A 21,693-nucleotide genomic window follows, 5' to 3' on the forward strand; every position below is an offset into this window, starting at 1 on the left:
GGGAGCGCAGAGTGTCGGCATTATCACCGTGGGTCCCTCTATCAGTTGGGTCCGTGGAACTGGCTGGACAGGGAGTCAGGTCCCGGAGCGAAACGGTGGACTCCCGGCCATCAGGGTACCACACGTGTGCGTACGTGGGATTGACGTCCGTGAGTTCTACCTCGTCAATGAGGGGATCGTTTTTAGAAGATCGGACGAATCTTCGGAGCAGCATGGGGCCGGGAGATGCCAACCATGACGGTAGGGACGTCCCATGAGTGGAGCGACGCTGGAAGCTGAAGAAGCGCTCATGAGGTGTGACATTGGTGGACGTAGAAAGAAGAGACCTGATGGAATGCAACACGTCAGGGAGCATAGTTTCCCACTGCTGGTCTGGTAGGTTGCGTGACCTCAGTGCAAGACGAACAGGGTTCCAAATGATAGCGTTGTATCTCTCAACCTGTCCGTTACCGATGGGATGGTACGGTGTCGTTTTACTTGTGGCGATTCCCCGTTGGGAAAGATAACTTTTGAGTTTGCTTGACATGAAGAAGGGACCCCAATCAGAGTGGATGAAATTGGCCGTACCACAAAGGGAAAAGACTTGATCAAGGCATTTGATTACTGTGGAAGTAAGCATATTGGGACAGAGGAAAACAAAGGGAAAGCGTGAATATTCGTCCACCATAATCAGTAAGTAGGTGTTTCGCGTTGAGGAAGGCAATGGCCCTTTAAAGTCAATGCTGAGTCGCTGCATAGCTTGCATGAGCGAGCTATCCGATGGATGGAAGAATTGCGGTTTTAATTCCGCACAAATTCTACAGGAGGAGCATGTTCTTTTCACATCTTCCGTAGAAAATGGGAGATTTTTAGATCGCACAAAGTGCAACATACGGGTAACGCCAGGATGGCATAAGTCATTATGAAGATCCGCAAGTGTCGAAGTTGACATAGAAGAGCAGAATGCCTGCGTGAGGGTATCCGGGGCCACATTCTCTTTGCCTGGTCGATAATGTATGGTATATCCAAAGGCGGCCAATTCCATCCTCCAGAGTTGTATTTTGTTATTCTTGATCTTAGTGCGTTTCCGGTTATCCAGCATAAAGGCCATGGAGCGCTGATCAGTTATAAGTGTGAAATGGCGACGAGCGAGAAAATGACTCCATTTACGTACAGCTTCGATGATGGCCATAGCCTCCTTCTCGACAGGAGGATAATGGAGCTCGCTATCCTGCAAAGTTCTGGACAGAAATGCAACGGGTCGACCACCTTGATTCAAGGTAGCAGAGATCGCCACATCCGATGCATTGCACTCGACCACGAAAGGAAGATTTTCATCAATGGAACGAAGCCTGCACATCTGCCGATGCACTTTATTATGGTCATATTTATGCTAATATATATGTACAAATGTATGTTGAAATGTTTAAGTGTCCTAATCCAAATTGTACACCCTCGGGAGCCGCAAGCCTACATTTCGTTGTACTGCACTTGTGCACTAACAATGACAATAAAAGTTGATTTGATTTGATTTGAGGAGGTTGAAAGCTGAAATAGCCGTTGCCTCCAATGGAAATGACTTTGTGTGAAGCAGGGGCTGGATCTTGTCGGAGAAGTGGGGTATCCATTTCGCATAATAGGCGAATATGCCGAGTGCCCGACAAAGAGAGCCGAGATTCGTAGGGGGAGGGAGCTCCTGAAGCGGACGAAGTCGCTCCGGATCCGGTTTGATGACACCGTTGCCCACCCAGTAGCCAAGGATGTTGACTGATGGTACTGATTTCACAGATTTGGACTCATTTAAGGTTAAGTTGCGACGACCGAGAACGTCAAAAAATTTCTGGAGATTGGCATCATGCTCCTTCTGGTCATGACCAGCAATGGTGATATTATCCAGATATGGAAAAGTGTCCGTTAAGTTCTCCTGTTTGACTAGGCTATCCATTGCCCATTGAAAGACGGCCACCCCATTGGTGACCCCAAATGGAAGGCGACAAAACTGGTAAAGCCGACCATTGGCCTCAAAGGCCGGATACTTTTTGTCAGAGTCCTTTAACGGTACTTGATGATATGCGCTCTTTAAATCAAAAGTTGAAAATACCTTGTAGTTGGCAAGGTTATTGACCATGTCATCGATGCATGGTAGTGGGTAGGCATCCAGGTCAGTATACTGGTTAATAGTTTGCGAGTAATCGATGCAAAGACATTTCTTGTGTTGCTTCAGAGGATTTTTAACAATGATGACTTGAGCTCGCCAGGAAGATGAACATGGCTCAATGGTACCGTCAGCTAGAAGGCAAGAGATTTCTGCCTCGATAAAGGATCAATCATCTTGGCTGAAACGTCGTGATTTAGTGACGATGGGCTTACATTGGGGGGGAAAGATTGTCAAACAAGGAGGGTTCGTCGAGCGAAGCTGCCGAAAGCGCACAAAACGGTACTTTGGAAATAGTAAGCTCCGGCTTTGACCCTCCAAACTCGAAAGTGAGCCTTTGTGTTGTTTCTGGAAACCCTGTCCCAGGAGCACATCACTGCATAGGTTTTTGAGCACCCTAAGCCGGGTGGAGAAATAAGTGCGGCCATTGAGAATAAGGTTGACAAGAGAAAAGCCGGAAGAACTGGTGGTCAGTGTCATCAGAGCCATTGCAATTTCCCTGTCTGAGGGGTAAATACGCAGTTTTAACTTACTGACAGCCTGCTCACTAATGAAGCTGTCAGAGCTGCATGAGTCGATTAGTGCACTCAAAATGTATCCATTTACCGAAACCTTCGTGGCTGCATGGGACAGACTTTGGGGAAAAACAGCTGTGATGGGAGGAGGGGCAGTTTTACCATTGACAGCTGTAACCTTAGTAGTGGTTCTTGGGGGAGGAGCAGTTTCATAGATAGCAGCTGTAACCTTAGTAGTGGCTCTTGGGGGAGGAGCAGTTTTATAGATAGTAGCTGCAAAACTAACAGGAGCTCGCGACCGGTATACCTTAGAAAAGTGGCCTTTCTTATTAACAGAGACTCTTGACTGGCATACCTTAGAAAAGTTGCAGTGTCCGTGTGTTGATAAAGACACTGAAGACAGGAGTTGGTTCATAGGTATTTACTAAGCAAAGTCTGGGGGGGGGTTCTAACGGATATACACAATATACAGGCTTATATAGCCCGAGTGGCAATTACCGGTATTACAGCACACCTGGGGCTCTTTAAAGGCATATACACCACAATTCCTCCCCTTTTAGCTAACCAGTACATCATATTTTAAGTAATTATTAATTACATGTTATAAGCAAAATAATACACATGGCTGTAGTTAATTAATTATAAGTTAGTCTCTCAGGAGGCTTCCTGACTCGGTCCGGATAACGCCTCGGGGGTGTAGTAGTTTCTGGTGGTGTAGTAGGTTCTTCTGGCAAGGCTGATTCGGCTTGAATGCCAGTGTCAGGTTCATCGGGTTCCAGTATCACCGGATCGGAGGTAGATATGGGTATCTCTACTTCATCGTTAGATGTATAGAGTTGTGGTGTAGGTTGTCCCTTTTCGGATGACTTTATGATTTGGTCAGCATGACGCCTTATTATGCTTTCTCCGATGTCCACGGTATACATCAGTGGTCCTAGTCGTGTGCAGATAGTTCCAGGCTGCCATTTCTTGGTACGGTAGTCCCGGGCCAAAACTTGTTGACCTATCTGGAAGGTTCTAGTTGGCCTTTCATTCATGCCTTGAAACTGCCGGTTCTCCACGTCCCTTCTGATGTTGGGCTTGACCAAATCCAGCCGGCATCTTAGGTTTCTATTGAAGAACATCATGGCGGGAGTTTGGTTGGTAACCATATGTGTTGCATTCCTGTATGCGAATAAGAAGTTATCCACCTTGTGCTGAAGTTTTATGTCTTCATTACCCATGGCCTTTTTGAAGGTCTGGACAAACCTTTCAGCCAATCCATTGGTGGCGGGATGGTATGGGGCGGACGTGTAGTGCTTAACCCCATTGTTTTTTAAGAACTTTCTGAATTCTTCGGACACAAATTGCGGTCCATTATCAGAACATATCTGTTCCGGCAGCCCATTCCTGGCAAATATGGTCCTTAATACTGTGATGGTTTTTTCCGTGGTGGTGGAGGACATCTTTATTACCTCCGGCCACTTGGAGTGTGCATCAACCGCGATTAAGAACATTGAGTCCATAAATGGACCAGCAAAGTCGATGTGCACCCTTTGCCAGGGAGATGAGGGCCACTCCCATGGATGTAGAGGGGCTTGTGGTGGAGCGTTTTGGACCTTCTGGCATCCTAGGCAGCTCTTGGTCATTTCTTCGATGTCTCCATCGATACCTGGCCACCATACAAACGCCCTAGCTAGGTTCTTCATTTTCACTCCACCCAGATGCCCCTCGTGAAGCTCCTTTAGCACTTTATCCTGGAGTTTGGGTGGAATCACCACTCTGGATCCACACATCAAGGTTCCTCGGCACACTGACAGCTGTTCTCTTCTTTGCGAGAATGCTGGCAACAATGGTTCGCCATGTGCTGGCCATCCCTTCACTGTTAAATCGTAGACCCGTGAGAGAGTCGGGTCATTTCTCGTCTCCCTTTCAATGGCAGAATTTGTCACTGGTAGACATTCCACTATGGTAGAGTGGAACATCTCTACTGGGTCTACTGTAGGTGCCTCTTCTACCGTTGGCAACGGTAGGCGCGATAAACCGTCAGCATTCCCATGCTGTTTTGACCCTTTGTATTCTATGTTGTATTGGTGTGCCCCTAGAAAAAGGGACCACCTTTGTAGCCTTTGCGCTGTCATAATGGGAACACCTTTTTTAGGGTTGAATATGGAGATGAGGGGTTGATGGTCAGTCAACAAGGTAAATTTTTGTCCGTGTAGGTAATGGTTGAATTTCTTCACTCCCCATACCAGGCTGAGTGCTTCCCTGTCAATTTGGGCATAGTTACGCTCAGCTGAGTTTAATGAGCGTGACGCAAAAGCTATCGGCCGTTCTGAGCCATCAAGGGATTTATGGGATAATACTGCTCCTATGCCGTAAGGGGATGCATCGCACGCCAGTCTGATTGGCAGTGATGGGTTGTAATGAGCCAAAACTTCTTCGGATGTGATTAAATCTTTGCATTTATGGAAGGCACGTTTACAGTCTTCGTTCCATTTCCAAATCACTCCTGTTTGTAGAAGTTCATTAAGAGGGTGTAGAAGAGTTGACAAGTTCGGTAAAAATTTATGATAGTAATTTATTAATCTCAGGAACGACCTTAATTGTGAAACATTTTCAGGTGCTGGGGCTTTTATAACCGCTTCAATTTTTTCAGGTGACTTATGCAACCCTTCATTATTAATTATGTGGCCACAATATGATATCTGATTTTGGAAAAATTCGCACTTGGGGCGATTCGCTCGTAGGCCCCGTTCTTTCAGCCTAGTGAGCACCTGCTCCAAATTGGCAAGGTGCTCGTTGTCTCCTGTTACAAGGATGTCATCTAGGTAGCATTGAGTCCCCGGAATCCCTTGCAGGACTTGCTCCATAGCTCTTTGCCAGATAGCTGGAGCTGATGCTACTCCAAAAACCAGTCGATTGTACTGGTACAGGCCTTTGTGTGTGTTTATCGTGAGATACTTTTTAGAGGCCTCCTCAACCTCCATCTGTAGATATGCCTGTGCCAAGTCAATTTTTGTGAAACGTTTCCCTCCAGATAGTGAGGCGAAAATATCTTCTATCCTCGGAAGAGGATACTGTACTGTGTGAAGGACCGGGTTTACAGTCACCTTGAAGTCTCCACAGATGCGAATTTTTCTCTGTTCTTCAGATTTATCATTATTCAATGCTTTTTTCATGACTGGAACGATGGGTGTTGCCCACTCGCTCCAATCTATTTTGGATAATACGCCTGCCTTTTCCAAATTCTCCAGCTCTGCCTCGACTGCTGGACGTATTCCGTATGGCACCGGTCTTGCCTTAAAAAATTTGGGAATTGCTGCATCTTCCACTTTTATTGAGGCGGTGATGCCTTTCAAGGTTCCTAGTTTCTCTTGAAACACTTCTTTGGCGTTGGCCAAGATGTCTTTTAATCGTTCAGGTATGATGTCATCATTGTTTATTTTCTTACTGGTCACCGTCAGTGCCTGAATGGAGTGCCAGTCTAAACGTATCTTTCTGATCCATTCACATCCCAACAACGGTGGACCACCATCTTGTAGAATGTATAAATACAACTTTTGTATTTCTTTGCCGTTGTATACAACAGGCACCCTTATTTTTCCTTTGGGGTATACTTTCTGCCCCGTATATGTTTTTAAGATAATGGATGTGTTTTTTAGAGGTATATGCGAAAATAGCCTCTCGTAATCCCGTCGATTTATTACGGTTAGAGCTGATCCTGTATCTAGCTGCATTTTAACTGGGGACCCTGCTATTGTGAGGGTAACCCAAATGGTTTGGTAATCATCTTTGGCAAGTACATTATGTAATTTGAGACAGCTTAGTCTCTTGTTTTCGAAGTCGCTATCGCTCTTCTGGTCTTCGGAGCTACTGTCCGTCATCATTTGTACCTTCCTGTACTTTTCTTTATTGATTTTTTTTTTCTGTCAGTGGATTTATTTTGTCCAGATCGGCATACCCGTGCAATGTGTCCAATCTTCCCGCATTGCCTGCATGCTTTGTCCTTGAACCAGCAGTCCCTCTGGTTATGGGTGGATCTGCCGCAGCGATAACATCTTTCGAAACCTTGTGTCATTTCATGGGTGCCGAAGTCCTGTGTCTTTTGTTGTATCACTGCAGCTCCTTTTGCTGCTGCTTCGTATGATACAGCCATACTGAAAGCTTTGTCCAATGTTAAATCTTTTTCAGAAAGCAGTCTTTTTTGTGTTCCTTCACTTAAGAGACCACAAACAAATTTGTCTCGAAGATAAGCTGATAGTCCTGCCCCGAATTGGCAGTACTTTGATAGCTTTCTTAATTCGGTTAGGTAATCAGCGTTACTTTAATTCTTGTGTTGATTTCTCTTGAAGAACTTGAATCGTTCCCCTATCAGCAGCGGTGTTGGGCTTAAGTGCTCCTGCAGGGTATCAACAATTTCTTTAAAATTCTTGTCCTTTGGTTTGGCTGGAGTGATTAAATTTCGTAACAGCCCATATGTCTTTGCGCCCATTAAGTTCAGAAGTACTGAAGCTTTTTTTTCATCTTCTATTCCATTTGCAGTGCAATATACCTCTACTCTTTCCACGTATGTGGTCCAATCCTCTATTTCGCTATCAAAAGCATCAATATTGCCAGACTTAGGCATTTCAGAAAAGATATGGCGCTTCCCGCGCTTTTTTTTCTTTTGTGTAGCAAAGATATGGCGCTTCCCGCGCTTTCCCGCCGCTGCTGCCGATAGCAATGCTGTTTACTGCGGTTTCCGTTCTCTTTTTTATTTATTTACTGTTGGAGACTCGTTCCCGCCGGAGGTCTGAACACTGACCTGCTTGCCGCGCCAGCCATCTCCCGAGTGCTCCCTCCCAGTCCGTTATTGCTTGCCTCCGATTTCGCTGCCTGTCTCAGCTGTAGAGCCAGCCGCTGGAGCCCCAGCCTGACGCCCAGGAAGGATTAGCGCAGTACCTGCCACCAGCTTGGCCAGCTGGTGAAACCACAGCTTCTCTCACTTCCTCGAGTCTTCTGGACGCCCGAGGAATCGATGTCCTTGAGGTGCTGCCGAATTGCAGGTAAGTCTGTTTCCACTTCGTCACCACTGTAGTGTCCGTGTGTTGATAAAGACACTGAAGACAGGAGTTGGTTCATAGGTATTTACTAAGCAAAGTCTGGGGGGGGTTCTAACGGATATACACAACATACAGGCTTATATAGCCCGAGTGGCAATTACCGGTATTACAGCACACCTGGGGCTCTTAAAGGCACATACACCACAAAAGTGACCTTTCTTGCTGCAATGATTGCAGGTTGCGTTACAAGCAGGACAAAATTTCCTATAATGGAACGCACCTCCACAGAAGAAACACTTCCTTCCAGATTGCCAAGATGCCACTCGGGCGGGGTCGTCATCAGTGAAGGCTTCTCGGGTAGGGTTGCCATCCGCTAGGTTAGAGTCATCATCAGTGAGGGCTTCCGCCCGAGACCTATCAAAGGAGTCATTAAAAGTGATAGCAGCAGCTCGTGCACGAGGTAAAAGATAGGTATATGCATTCCTCTTTGCTAAGTCCAGGGAACATGCCTAGTCATAGGCAGCCTGTAACTCGAGGGTTTTATTCTCCAACAGACGCTGGCGTATGAAGGGAGACGTGATCTCATTAATAAAGGAATCACAAATTAACTCCTCCTGGTACTGCTCAGCTGTGACAGCTTTAAGATTACAATCCTTGCTGAGCCTGCAAAGTTTCTGAAGGAATTCGTCAAGTGATTCCCCGGGTTGTTGTCGAGTTGTGGCCAGTAGATGCCGAGCAAAAGTTTTGTTTGGGGCCTTAACATACAGTCACTGTAATATTAGGATAGCGGAGTCATAGTCTACACAGTCTTCGATATAGTCAAACACATGAGGAAATACATAATTGGCAAGTATCTCTAATTTATCAGGAACATTCTCACCACACGCCCTGAGGAAGTTGCTGAAAGTGCGATACCAGTGTTTCCATACCTTAGCAGTTGCAGGTGAATTCGGGTCCAGGTCAAGACAGGCGGGTCTGAGTAGTTTGTCCATGATGGATTAATTACTATGCCGGAGTTCCCTTCTGCAGTTGAAGTCATAGCTGGCTGTTCCCAAAATCACTCAGAGCATGAAGTCGATATCAAGTTGATTAAATTGACGTAATAAAACTCACTACGCACTTGGTTTGAGTATAAAGCAAGGCTTTAATCAACTTGTTTCAGAACATGGAGGTCTAGTTGTACTTCACTAGTTCCTGTCTTACAAAATGTCCCTGGGCAAGCTGGGCCCACGCCCGAGTATTTATACTCCTTGGACGGCGCCACCAGGTGGCCGTCCAGTGTTATTTCATCAGTCGTTTCTTTATGATGATGAGATTTATAACAGTCCTTGTCAGGTCATTGAATGTTTTCTGCATTGCAGCGAGGTCCTTGGGGCAATGCTTCTGGTGCTGATCTCCTCTGCCACTGTTGTCACGAAGCTTGCTGGGATTGCCGCTGGGTGGAAGGATGAGGTCCCTCCTCTTGCTGACCTCCCCTTCAATATCTCTTCAGTATTTCAGTTGTGTTCAGAATGAAGCTGATTGCAGTCACAGTGCAGCTCACCTTTAAGAGGTTGCCTTTAACTGATGCCACTGATGTCCAATTTTCCACGTTCCTCTGTTAGGTGGGCTGCCAATGTAGAGCTAAGTAGTGCTGGCAACCCGCTAATTTTCTTGCTAAGCATGCACAGGGACTAATTTAGTGCGGTCCCCAAGACCACGCCGACCATTTTGCCCAATTACAATTTTAGGCTGCACTGTCTTCAGGAAATGAAAGGCAATGTTCTGTGATCTGGGAGATGCAACTGTGGTGCAATTATGCAGGGTACAGGAACCGTAACTTAGGGAGGAATCTGAATCTGCTGGGTTTCTGCCCCTCTAAAATTCCTCACCTAATATACGCTATATTGAGGAGCGAGGGTGCTTCTGCCTGTCCTGTTACATTCAAAAACAACTTCCAGGACACATTTTGGATTGAGGGCACCCAGGAATTTCATCCAAAGTGCCCCTGATAGGCCTAGCAGGATCTACGTCTGCTAAGCGCAGGCCTAGGTCCTGTTCTAAGCCTTAACAAGACCGTAGCAAAGTAAAGAATTTCCTGCGGGAAGCAGAACAATTAAGACATTTTTCTTGGGCCCTATCCAGGCTCACGGAGTGGCAGGGTGCCGTTCCAAATTCCACCTCCACCGCTTTTTGCGCTCTGATAGGGGTACAATATTCAAATATACTTATCTCTAGGACAATGGTTAACGGCAGATCACAGCGGTGGGTGGAAGATTAGCCACGCCACACTTCCACGCCCTTGAGTTGCTTTGTGGTATCAAATTCTAATGAAAGATAAAAGCATATTGGCCCAGATTTTGCTGGTGCAGGGCATCTTGCAATATACCCAATTACTTAGGCCGCGATTTTTTCATTGGAGGCGGGTTGGGTGTGGGTCAGGTGGTTTCCGGCTTCCAGTCTCGCCCCCAACTGCATCCGGCTCACAGACGTGATTTTACATTGATTGATTTTGTTAAGCCCGCCCTGCCGGATTTCTTAAAGGGACCGCGCACTATTTTTTTTTGACAGCTGATTTCTCAGTGACAGCATTGAGGTGCTGCAAACACTGACAATCACTGTACAAAGGTGAGCTCTTGCACCCAGACTCTCCAATGGCTCCCTCCATAGGCTGGAATAGATGGCAGCTGCAGGTGAGGTGACAGAAGTTCTCCCAATGAGGTGGCACTGGACATGGATTTCAAAACTTGTTACCTAAAGAAATGTGTAAATGCATTAAAAATGAATTTCCCAACATTTTCTTACCTCTGAAACTCACCAGTGCACCATTGGATCCTTCACACCACTTCTGCAGCTGTCATCAATCCAGAAACATTACAGCAAACTCATAGCACACCATGCTTACCTGGCGTGGTGTCCGGACGTTGGGAAACCCGAGGCAAAAGCGGCAAAATTAAAAAATAGCCTATCAACTACCTATTAACAGGCAGGTAATTGGCTTAAATCCTCTTCCCGCCGCTAGGTATTGGGTCCATGCGCAAATCGGGGACCCGACACTTGGGAAAATTATTTGGAGGCGGGTTGACGGCGGGATCGGAACCTGCCGTCAATCAAAACGATTTTAACCTTTGACCTGCCTGCAAACCCGCCCTCTCAGTGCCGATAAAATCGCGGCCTTAGTCCTTTTCTCTCACTCTTCAGCTCTAAATTAAATTTTCCCTGTAAGTTGCTGGAAGTGCGAGCTGACCACAGCATGGCGAGGGTAACGGGGCATCTGGAACCTGAGTGAACGACAGAACCAACAGCCCATCTCCTTATCTAATGAGATTTGAGGATTGAAAAAGAAACAGAGGAACAATGGAGAAGGAGGGTGGATTTGAGTGGGTGAATTAGAGTCAAATCAAGTTAAAAAAATACTTTTAACAATTTAGTACCTGTAGGAATGAGACTACACAGTTTAAATTGTTCCCCTTCTGGGCTGGAGAGATTGATTGGCACTGCGGGCTCAGTTTCTGCACTTGTGCTGGGATTTGGAATGCATTGCCTGATAAGGTGGTGGATACAGATTCAATAGCAGCCTTCAAAAGGGAATTGGATAAATACTTGAAGGAGAAAAAATTGCAGGGATACGGGGAAAGAGCTGGGCAGTGGGACTAACTGGATTTCTCTTCAAAAGAGCCAGCACAGACTCGATGGACTGAATGGCCTCCTTCTGTGCTGACTATTCTATGATTCTATGAAAAATCTCCTCATTAAAAAGGTGCTTGCGTTGTTAATTACCAGCCCTAACTTTCTGCGGTGAGTTTAATGGACAATTAATGTGCAAATGCAGCAACTTCATGAAACTCACAGGAATCTGGAACAGTACCCATGGATTGGAGGGTAGCTTATGTTACCCCACTATTCAAAAAAGGCTGTAGAGAGAAAACGGGGCCTGCCATCGGTAGTGGGGAAAATGCTAGAGTCCATTATAAAAGATGTAATAGCAGAGCACTTGGAAAACGGTGACAGGATCGGACAAAGTCAACATGGATTTACAAAAGGTAAATCGTGCTTGACTAATCTACTGGAATTTTTTGAGGATGTAACTGGTAAAATAGATAAGGGAGAACCAGTGGATGTGGTGTATTTGGACTTTCAGAAGGCTTTCGATAAGGTCCTGCATAAGAGATTAGCGTGTAAAGTTAAGGCACATGGGATTGGGGGCAAGGTATTGACTTGGATAGAGAACTGATTGGCAGACAGAAAGCAAAGAGTTGGAATAAACGGGTCTTTTTCCGAGTGGCAGGCAGTGACTAGTGGGGTACCGCAGGGATCGGTCCTTGGACCCCAGCTATTCACAATATATATTAATGATCTAGACAAGGGAACTAGATGTAATGGCCTAGAAATTGGCCTGAGGCGCCCAAGCGGCGCAAAGTTCGCCTGGGCGCTGGAATTTGCGCCGCGATCGCCACATTAGCGATCGCCGCAAATTCAGTTGAAGTGCCGCTAGAGGGAGACGGGGCACGGCTCGAGGCGCTCCGTGTCCCTCTTAGGGCACTGAAAGTGAATTTCGCAGCGCTGCAGTACTGCAGGCCTTCCTCCCACTGTTAAGGGGGAGGGGCCTGCAGCAGCGCGAGCCCCGATCGTGAGTGCCGGCAAAAGAGCCCGGCACCAAGGAGAAGTGCCGGGCTCTCGGGCAACAGCCGGCAATGCCGCGGGGAGGGGACCAGGAGGCCGGGGACGGAGGTGCTGGCAGGCGGCCGCCAAAAAGGCAGCCGCCCCGCACCGCCACCTTAACTTGTGCCTCTGCTGGCGCAGCAAGGCCCCGTGAATCGGGCGTGGGTAGCGAGCGGCGCTACAGCGGCGTTCACTACCAAATATCGCGATCGGGGCGCGAATGGGGCGCTGCGCACACCGATGATGTCATCGGTGGTGGCGCAGCGGAAAAGGCTAACGCCACCATTAGCGCCCCTGCTGAATATCGCGGGAGGCACAGCCAGTGGCGCTACAGCCACTGACAGCCTCTTTAGGCGCTAACAGGTGGCGCTACTCACCCAATTTCTCCCCCAATATCTCCAAATTTGCAGACGACACAAAGCTGGGTGGGCGTGTGTGCTGTGAGGAGGATGCCAAGAAACTCCAGGATGATTTGGACAGGTTGGGTGATTGGGCAAAAGCATGGCAGATGCAATATAACGTGGATAAATGTGAGGTTATCCACTTTGGTGGCAAAAACAGGAAGGCAGATTATTATCTGAATGGCAATAGATTGGGAGAAGGAGAAGTGCAACGAGACCTGGGTGTCCTTGTGCACCAGTCACTGAAGGTAAGCATGCAGGTGCAGCAGGCGGTTAAGGAGGCAAATGGTATGTTGGCCTTCGTAGCGAGAGGGTTAGAGTACAGGAACAAGGATGTCTTGCTGCAGTTGTACAGGGCCTTGGTGAGACCACATCTTGAGTATTGTGTGCAGTTTTGGTCGCCTTATCTGAGGAAGGATGTTCTTGCCATGGAGGGAGTGCAGCGAAGATTCACCAGGCTGATACCTGGGATGGCAGGAATGACGTATGAGGAGAGATTGGGACGATTAGGCTTGTACTCGCTGGAGTTTAGAAGAATGAGAGGGGATCTCATTGAAACTTATAAAATTCTAACAGGATTGGACAGACTAGATGCAAGAAGGATGTTCCCGATGGTCGGGGAGTCCAGATCCAGGGGTCACAGTCTAAGGATAAGGGGTAGGTCATTTAGGACAGAAATGAGGAGGAATTTCTTCACCTAGAGAGTGGTGAACCTGTGGAATTCTCTACCACAGAAGGCAGTAGAAGCCAATTCATTAAATATATTCAAGAAGGAGTTGGATATATTTCTTAAGGCTAAAGGGATCCAGGGGTATGGGGAGAAAGCAGGGACCGGGTACTGAAATTGGATAATCAGCCATGATCGCATTGAATGGCGGAGTAGGCTCGAAGGGCCGAATGGCCTACTCCTGCTCCTATCTTCTATGTTTCTATGTAAGGTTGAGGACAAGCTGCTGTTTATGTGAGGCTAACTGCGGAGCGGGGCAAATCTTCCGGCAAATTGTGACGATTCGCAATTCAATAGGCATCTCTTCCTTGCCACAAGTTGCTGGACGATTTACACACTAATAACAGCGTGTGCATTAAACTCGCAATTATCTTGGCAGCAAACTCTGGGCCAGCATTTTTCGATTTAGTCACATAGGTTTTACCATTGAATTGTACTTCCAGAATAGAATTTTACATGAACCACGAAAACATTTTCTAATCTTTAGTTAGTATTTCTTTTATATTAGGCTTTAAGCATATAATCTAAAAGAGCTGTATTTATGGTTAGCATTTACTTTTTAAAGAATTATTCATTCCTTTAATTAGCTGATTAAATAATATGTAATAACTATTTTGCAGTTATTCCATATTGTGGCATTCAAGGCAAAAGTGAGAGAAGACCTACTAGCTGGAATTGATGATTTCCTTGATGAGGTAACTGTGCTACCTCCTGGGAGGTGGGATCCCACTTTACGGATAGCACCGCCAAAGATTCTTCCATCAATACACAAGCGGTAAGTGCTGAGTCAATTTGATTTTTTTTCTCATATTGTGTCCTCCAAATACAATAGAATAAATCCACCAACCAAGCAGGGAACTTATAGTGCATGGACTGTTCCCTGTCTGAGAGTAGGAAAATAATGCACCTGCTGCCTGTGCTTAGTAGGCTGCTAGAGAATTCACAAAAGTGACATGAGGTGACTTAGTTCCCTCCCTTTCTAAAAGGCATTGTTTATTTTCATCTCCATACGTCAGTATTTCCTTTAAGCTATACTATCATTATGTTTCCTAGAGAGAAAAGAACTGAGAAGTAGCCCTGGGGTAGGATAGGCATGCTATATGGGGACTGGAGGTCATACAGCCATCACACCTAAAATTTCCAAAGAGACAGTGTTGCTGTGCTTTCTCCCATTGAACAACTGTTCGATCTTTGGTATGTGGAGGATAGCTTTTTGTTGAATAAAGAAAATCCACAAAGTATCATCGTTACAATTCTCGTTTACAATTTGTGAAAGTTTTTAAAACTTTTATTTCTTTCCTCTATTTTAAGTTATTTATTTCTCTTTTGTGTCCCTTGTCCCCTTCAAGCCATGTACCACCTCCCCCCTGCCTTGCTGAGAAAGCAGATAAGCAATCAGTTCACAAATCTTTGTCAATGTAATCCGTGCTGGAAAGTATGTGAGAAGAGCCCAGATTATCTTTCAGTTTTGCTAGCTCTTCTTCTTCTCTTCTTCTTAGGCAGTCCCTCGGAACCGAGGATGACTTGCTTCCACATTAAAAATGAGTTCTCAGGTGACTGATGAGTCCAATGCGGGACCTACAGTCTCTGTCACAGGTGGGGCAGATGGTGGTTGAAGGGGCGGGTGGGTGGGGTGCTTGGGTTGACGTGCACTCCTTGCGCTGCCTGTGCTTGGCTTCCGCTTGCTCCCGGCGAAGAGACTCGAGGTGTTCGGCGCCTTCCCGGATGCTTCTCCTCCAATTTGTGCGGTCTTGGGCCAGGGATTCCCAGGTGTCGGTGGGGATGTTTCACTTTTTCAAGGAGGCTTTGAGGGTGTCCTTGAAGCGTTTCCTCTGCCCACCTGGGGCTCTCTTGCCGTGCCGGAGCTCCGAGTAGAGCGCTTGTTTTGGGAGTCTCATATCGGGCATGCGGACAATGTGACCTGTCCATCGGAGCTGATTGAGCATGGTCAAAGCTTCGATGCTGGGGATGTTGGCCTGAGCAAGAACACTGACGTTGGTGCGCCTATCCTGCCGATGGATTTGCAGGATCTTACGAAGGCAGTGTTGGTGGTACCTCTCCAGTGCTTTGAGGTGCCTGCTGTACATGGTCCATGTCTCTGAGGCATACAGCAGGGCAGGTATCACTGCTGCTCTGTAGACCATGAGCTTAGTGCCGGGTTTGAGATCCTGGTCTTCAAACACTCTCTTCCTCAGGCGACCGAAGGCTGCACTGGCACACTGAAGGCGGTGTTGGACTTTGCTAGCTCACTATGGGGGAAGCATTTTTCCCCTTAAATTTGTACATTTTGTTTTGAGTTAGCTAGGTATCTGATTCTTGCAGAAACTCATCATTATGCTTAAGAACCTTGAAACCGAGCTACTGAAAATTTTACACTGGTAGAGTTTCTGTTTACATGATATAGAGTGTGCATTCTCCTCCCAGAAGGACACGTCCTGCTTACCAACATTCCAAGAGCTTATGGACCCCCCAAGTGTACTGCTGCAATTTAACCAGTTAAAAACAGGCAACCTACCTGCACAGAGTATGGGTAAGCTCCTGCTGCTTGTCCAGTCTGGACCACCCTATACATGAGAGCAGTGTCTTGCAGGGTTATCTGGAACCGAGTGGCAAGAATCCCAACTCCCAACATGTTTGTTTGATGAGCCAGGCTGGCTGTTCAATAATCAACAGTGCCCTGGAAGCTTAGCTGGCTCAGGTGTCGGGTTCCTCAGGCTGCCACAGAAGGGGAACCCTATTCCAATCTTCCATTGCCAGTTATGTCATCTTATAGCCAGCTCAACACAAAACAGACCCCACTTACCACTCCTCACTTCTTTGTGTGAAGAAGAATTTCTAACATCAATCCTAAAAGCACCTTTCTCTAGGTTTAACCCGTGTCTTCTAGTTCTACTCCTGCAGTTTAAAGTAGTATTCTGGATTAACTTTTTCTATACCCTTAAAATTCAAAGTTTCTGCAGTCTTTCCTTATAACACAGAATCCTCACCCTGGGGATCAGCCTCTTGGTTCTTCCCTCCACTGCCTCCTGCACTTGAATGTATCTCTTGTCTTTTGCCGACCAGAACTGGACACAGGTTTCAACGTGTGGCCTGTCTAGAGTACAGTACAATTTCATGCTTGCCTCCTCTGAGTTATATTTTACTGTTTTGGCTATGTAATTCAACATCCTATTGGCTTTGTTGATTGATTTGCATTGGTTGGACATATATACCATTGAGTCTACTAAGACTCCGAGGTCTCTTTCACATTCATCTTTATATATTTCACCACCATTCAAGGAGTACACATGTTATCTACTTGTTTCTTCATATGTGTAGCACCAAGCTCTGAGGCAACCCACTCAGCACTTTCCCCCATCAGAACTGATGAAAGGTCATCATAGAAACATAGAAGATAGGAGGAGTAGGCCATTCGGCCCCTCGAGCCTGCTCCGCCATTTAATGAGATCATGGCTGATCATCCAAATTCAGTACCCTGTCCCTGCTTTCTCCCCATATCCCTTGATCCCTTTAGCCTTTAGAAATATATCTAACTCCTGAAGCGTTAACTCGGTTTCTCTCTCCACAGATGCTGCCTGACCTGCTGAGTATTTTCACCATTTTCTGTTTTTATTTCGGATTTCAGATTTCCAGCATCCGCAGTATTTTGCTTTTGTATTCGTGTTCTCCCTGGCCAATATTTATCCCTCAACCAACTTCACTAAAACAGAAAATCTGTTCATTTATGTCATTGCTGTTTGTGAGACCCTGCAACATCTCCCTACGTTAAAACAGTAACTATAATTGAAAAATACTTCATTGACTGTGAAATGCTTTGGGACATTCTGAGGCTAGGAAAGGCAATATATAATGCATGTTCGTTTCTGTCTTTCTTTCTCTCTTTCCATCTCATTTAGAACAAAGTCATTGATTTTACTTGAGTACCTTTGTTTTGAGAGTGCATATTGCTCGTGTCTCCCCTTGTACATACTTGGAGGAAGTATGTTCATTCAGAATATTTACTAATTTGTGCTCATCCGCAGTTTTAAACCCATTTATATCTTTTATTGCTTTCAGCTCTTTTCTGATGACCCTCTTGCTGTTGTGGTACTGAAATAAATAATCTTGACCCCCCTGTCCTTGCAAATGAATGCCTCACCTCCAAACTCCCTTTTCTCTCAAGTCTTTGAACATGTTACCGCCTCCCAAATCCGTGTCATCTTTCCCACAGCTCCACGTTTGAACTCTTCCAATCAGGTTTCTGCCTCTGCCACAGCATTGAAACAGCCCTTATCAAAGTCACAAATGACATCCTATATGATTGTGACTCTGGTAAACTATCCCTCCTCATCCTTCTCGACCTGTCTATAAGAACATAAGAATTAGGAGCACGAGTAGGCCTGAGGGACTGCTCTGCCATTCAATAAGATCATGGCTGATCTTTGACCACAACTCCATGTTCCCTCCTGACCCCCATATCCCTTGATTCCCCTAGAGTCCAAAAATCTATCTGTCTCAAACTTGAATATACTCAACGACTCAGCATCCACAGCTCTTTGGGTTAGAGAATTCTAAAGATTCACAACCTCTAAGTGAAGAAATTCCTCCTCTCAGACTTAAATGGCCAACCCTTTATTCGGAGACTGCCCCCTAGTTCGAGACTCACCAGCCAGGGGGAAACAACCTCTTAGCATCTACCCTGTCAATCCCCCTCAGTATCTTATATGTTTCAACGAAATCACCTCTCATTCATCTAAACACCAGAGAGTATAGGCCCAATCTACTCAATATCTTCTCATAGGACAACCTTCTCATCCCAGGGATCAATCTAGTGAACTTTTGTTGCACCGCCTCTAAGGCAAGTATGTCCTTCCTCAGATAAGGAGACCAAAACTGTGCACAGTACTCCAGGTGTGGTCTCATCAAAGCCCTGTACAATTATAGTAAGACTTCCTTTCTTTTGTGCTCCAACTCCCTTGCAATAAAGGCCAACGTGCCATTTGCCTTCCTAATTCCTTGCTGTACTTGCTTGCTAACTTTCTGTGTTTCCTGTACCAGGACACCTAAATCTCTCTGAACATCAACATTTAATAGTTTCTCACCATTTAAAAAATACTCTGTGATGTAAAAAGACTACTGAGCACTTGGTTTGAGTATAAAACAAGGCTTTAATCAACTGTATCAAAATCATGAGATTTCTAGTTACATCACTAGTTCCTGGTTACAGAAACATCCTGAGCAAGCTGGGCCCACGCCCGAGTATTTATACTCCTTGGACGGCGCCACCAGCTGGCTGCCCAGTGTTACTTCATGAGTCATGGTAAGATTCATGACACTCTGGTTTTTCTATTCTGTCTACCAAAGTGAATAACCTCACATTTCCCCACATTATACTCTATCCACCTTATTGCCCATTCACTTAACCTGGCTATGTATCGTCAGCAAACTTGGATACATTGCACTCGGTCCCGTCATCTAAGTCATTAATATAGATTGTAAATAACTGAGGTCCAAGCACTGATCCTTGTGGCACCCCACTAGTTACAGCCTGCCAACCGGAAAATTACCCATTTATCCGTACTCTCTGTTTTCTGTCCGTCAACCAATCCTCTATCCATGCTACTATATTACCCCCACCCCATGAGCCCTTTTCTTGCAGAGCAACCTTTGCCAGGCAATGACTATCTCCAACAAGCGAGAGTCTAACCACCGCCCCTTGACATTCAATGGCATTACCATCACTGAATCCCCCACCATCAACATCCTGGGGGTTACCATTGACCAGAAATGTAACTGGACCAACCACATAAATACTGTTGCTACAAGAGCAGGTCAGAGGCTAGGTATTCTGCGGCGAGTGTCTCACCTCCTGACTCCCCAAAGCCTTTCCATCATCTACAAGGCACAAGTATTTTTCAGGATGGCAGGCTGTGACTAGTGGGGTACCGCAAGGATCGGTGCTAGGGCCCCAGCTATTCACAATCTATATTAATAACTTGGATGAGGGGACTAAATGTAACATTTCCAAATTTGCTGATGATACAAAGCTAGGTGGCAGTGTCAATTGTGAAGAGAATGTGAAGAGGCTTCAAGAGGATCTCGACAGGCTCAGTGAGTGGGCGAGAACATGGTAGATGGAATATAATGTGGATAAATGTGAAGTTATCCACTTTGGCAGAAAAAACAGAAAGGCAGAGTATTTCCTAAATGGAGAAAGATTGGGGAATGCAGATGCTCAAAGGGACCTGGGTGCCCTTGTACATGAGTCACTGAATGTGAATGTGCAGGTGTAGCAAGCCATTAGGAAGGCAAATGGTATGCTGGCCTTCATTACAAGAGGATTTGAGAAACATAGAAGATAGGAGCAGGAGTAGGCCATTCGGCCCCTCGAGCCTGCTCCACCATTCAATGCGATCATGGCTGATCATCCAAATTCAGTACCCGGTCCCTGCTTTCTCCCCATACACCTTGATCCCTTTAGCCTTAAGAAATATATTCAACTCCTTCTTTACTATATTTAATGAATTGGCCTCTAATGCCTTCTGTGGTAGAGAATTCCACAGGTTCACCACTCTCTGGGTGAAGAAATTCCTCCTCATTTCTGTCCTAAATGGCCTACTCCTTATCCTTAGACTGTGACCCCTGGTTCTGGACTCCCTGACCATCGGGAACATCCTTCCTGCATCTAGTCTGTCCAGTCCTGTCAGAATTTTAAAAGTTTCAATGAGATCCTCTCTCATTCTTCTAAACTCCAGCGAGTATAAGCCCAATCGACCCAATCTCTCCTCATACGTCATTCCTGCCACCCCAGGTATCAGCCTGGTGAATCTTCGCTGAACTCCTTCCATGGCAAGAACATCCTTCCTCAGATAAGGCGACCAAAACTGCACACAATACTCAAGATGTGGTCTCACCAAGGTCCTGTACAGCTGCAGCAAGACATCTTTGTTCCTGTACTCAAACCCTCTCGCTACGAAGGCCAACATACCATTTGCCTTCTTTACCGCCTGCTGCACCTGCATGCTTACCTTCAGCGACTGGTGCACAAGAACACCCAGGTCTCTTTGCACTTCCCCTTCTCCCAATCTATTGCCATTCAGATAATAATCTGGCTTCCTGTTTTTGCCACCAAAGTGGATAACCTCACATTTATCCACGTTATATTGCATCTGCCATGCTTCTGCCCAATCACCCAACCTGTCCAAATCATCCTGGAGTTTCTCGGCATCCTCCTCACAGCACACACGCCCACCCAGCTTTGTGTCGTCTGCAAATTTGGAGATATTACATCTAGTTCCCTTGTCTAGATCATTAATATATATTGTGAATAGCTGGGGTCCAAGGACCGATCCCTGCGGTACCCCACTAGTCACTGCCTGCCACTCGGAAAAAGACCCATCTTAATGAAGAATTCTATCATATTATGATCGCTCCGACCCAAAGGGCCTCGTACAACAAGATTGCTAATTAATCCTTTCTCATTACATAATACCCAGTCTAAGATGGCCTGATCTCTGGTTGGTTCCTCGACATATTGGTCCAGGAAACCATCCCGTAAACATTCCAGGAATTCCTCCTCCACAGTATTGTTACTAATTTGGTTAGCCCAATCTATATGTAGATTAAAGTCACCCATGATGACTGCTGTGCCCTTATTGCACGCTTCTCTAATTTCCCTTTTAATGCCATCCCCAACCTCCGCATTACTGTTTGGAGGTCTATATACCACTCCCACTAACGTTTTCTGCCCCTTGGTATTTCTCAGTTCTACCCATACAGATTCCACATCATCAGAGCTAATATCCTTCTTTACAATTGTGTTAATCCCCTCTTTAACCAGCAATGCTACCCCACCTCCCTTTCCTTTTTGCCTATCTTTCCTGATGTTGAGTTCCCAGCCTTGGCCACCCTGGAGCCATGTTTCCGTAATCCCAATCAAATCATATTCGTTTACCTCTATTTGCGCAGCTAATTCATCCACCTTACTACGAATGCTCCTCGCATTAAGACACAAAGCCTTCAGGCTTGTTTTTTTAACGCTCTTAGACCTATTAAAACAGGAGTAAAGAAGTCTTACTCCAATTATACAGGGCCTTGGTGAGACCACACCTGGAGTACTGTATACAATTTTGGTTTCCTTATCTAAGGAAGGATATACGTGCCATAGAGGGAGTGTAACGAAGGTTCACAAGATTGATTCCTGGGATGGCGGGACTGTCGTACGAGAAGAGATTGAATAAACTAGGCCTGTATTCTCTTGAATTCAGAAGAA

General features: G+C 45.9%; 1 protein-coding gene across 1 annotated transcript in view; it reads left to right on the plus strand.

Moving 5' to 3' along the window:
• Window positions 1–21,693, plus strand: part of LOC147114005 (electrogenic sodium bicarbonate cotransporter 1-like) — a 200,146-nt gene that overhangs the window by 42,088 nt on the left and 136,365 nt on the right. Inside the window, exon 7 of the mRNA XM_085996180.1 lies at window positions 14,063–14,217. Coding sequence (XP_085852306.1) covers window positions 14,063–14,217 — 155 coding nt within the window. The remainder of the gene's footprint in view (window positions 1–14,062; window positions 14,218–21,693) is intronic.

The sequence above is a fragment of the Somniosus microcephalus genome, chromosome 8, assembly GCF_052327205.1.
Source record: "Somniosus microcephalus isolate GS21.2 chromosome 8, FLI_Smic_1.0, whole genome shotgun sequence".
Lineage (NCBI taxonomy): Eukaryota > Metazoa > Chordata > Chondrichthyes > Squaliformes > Somniosidae > Somniosus > Somniosus microcephalus.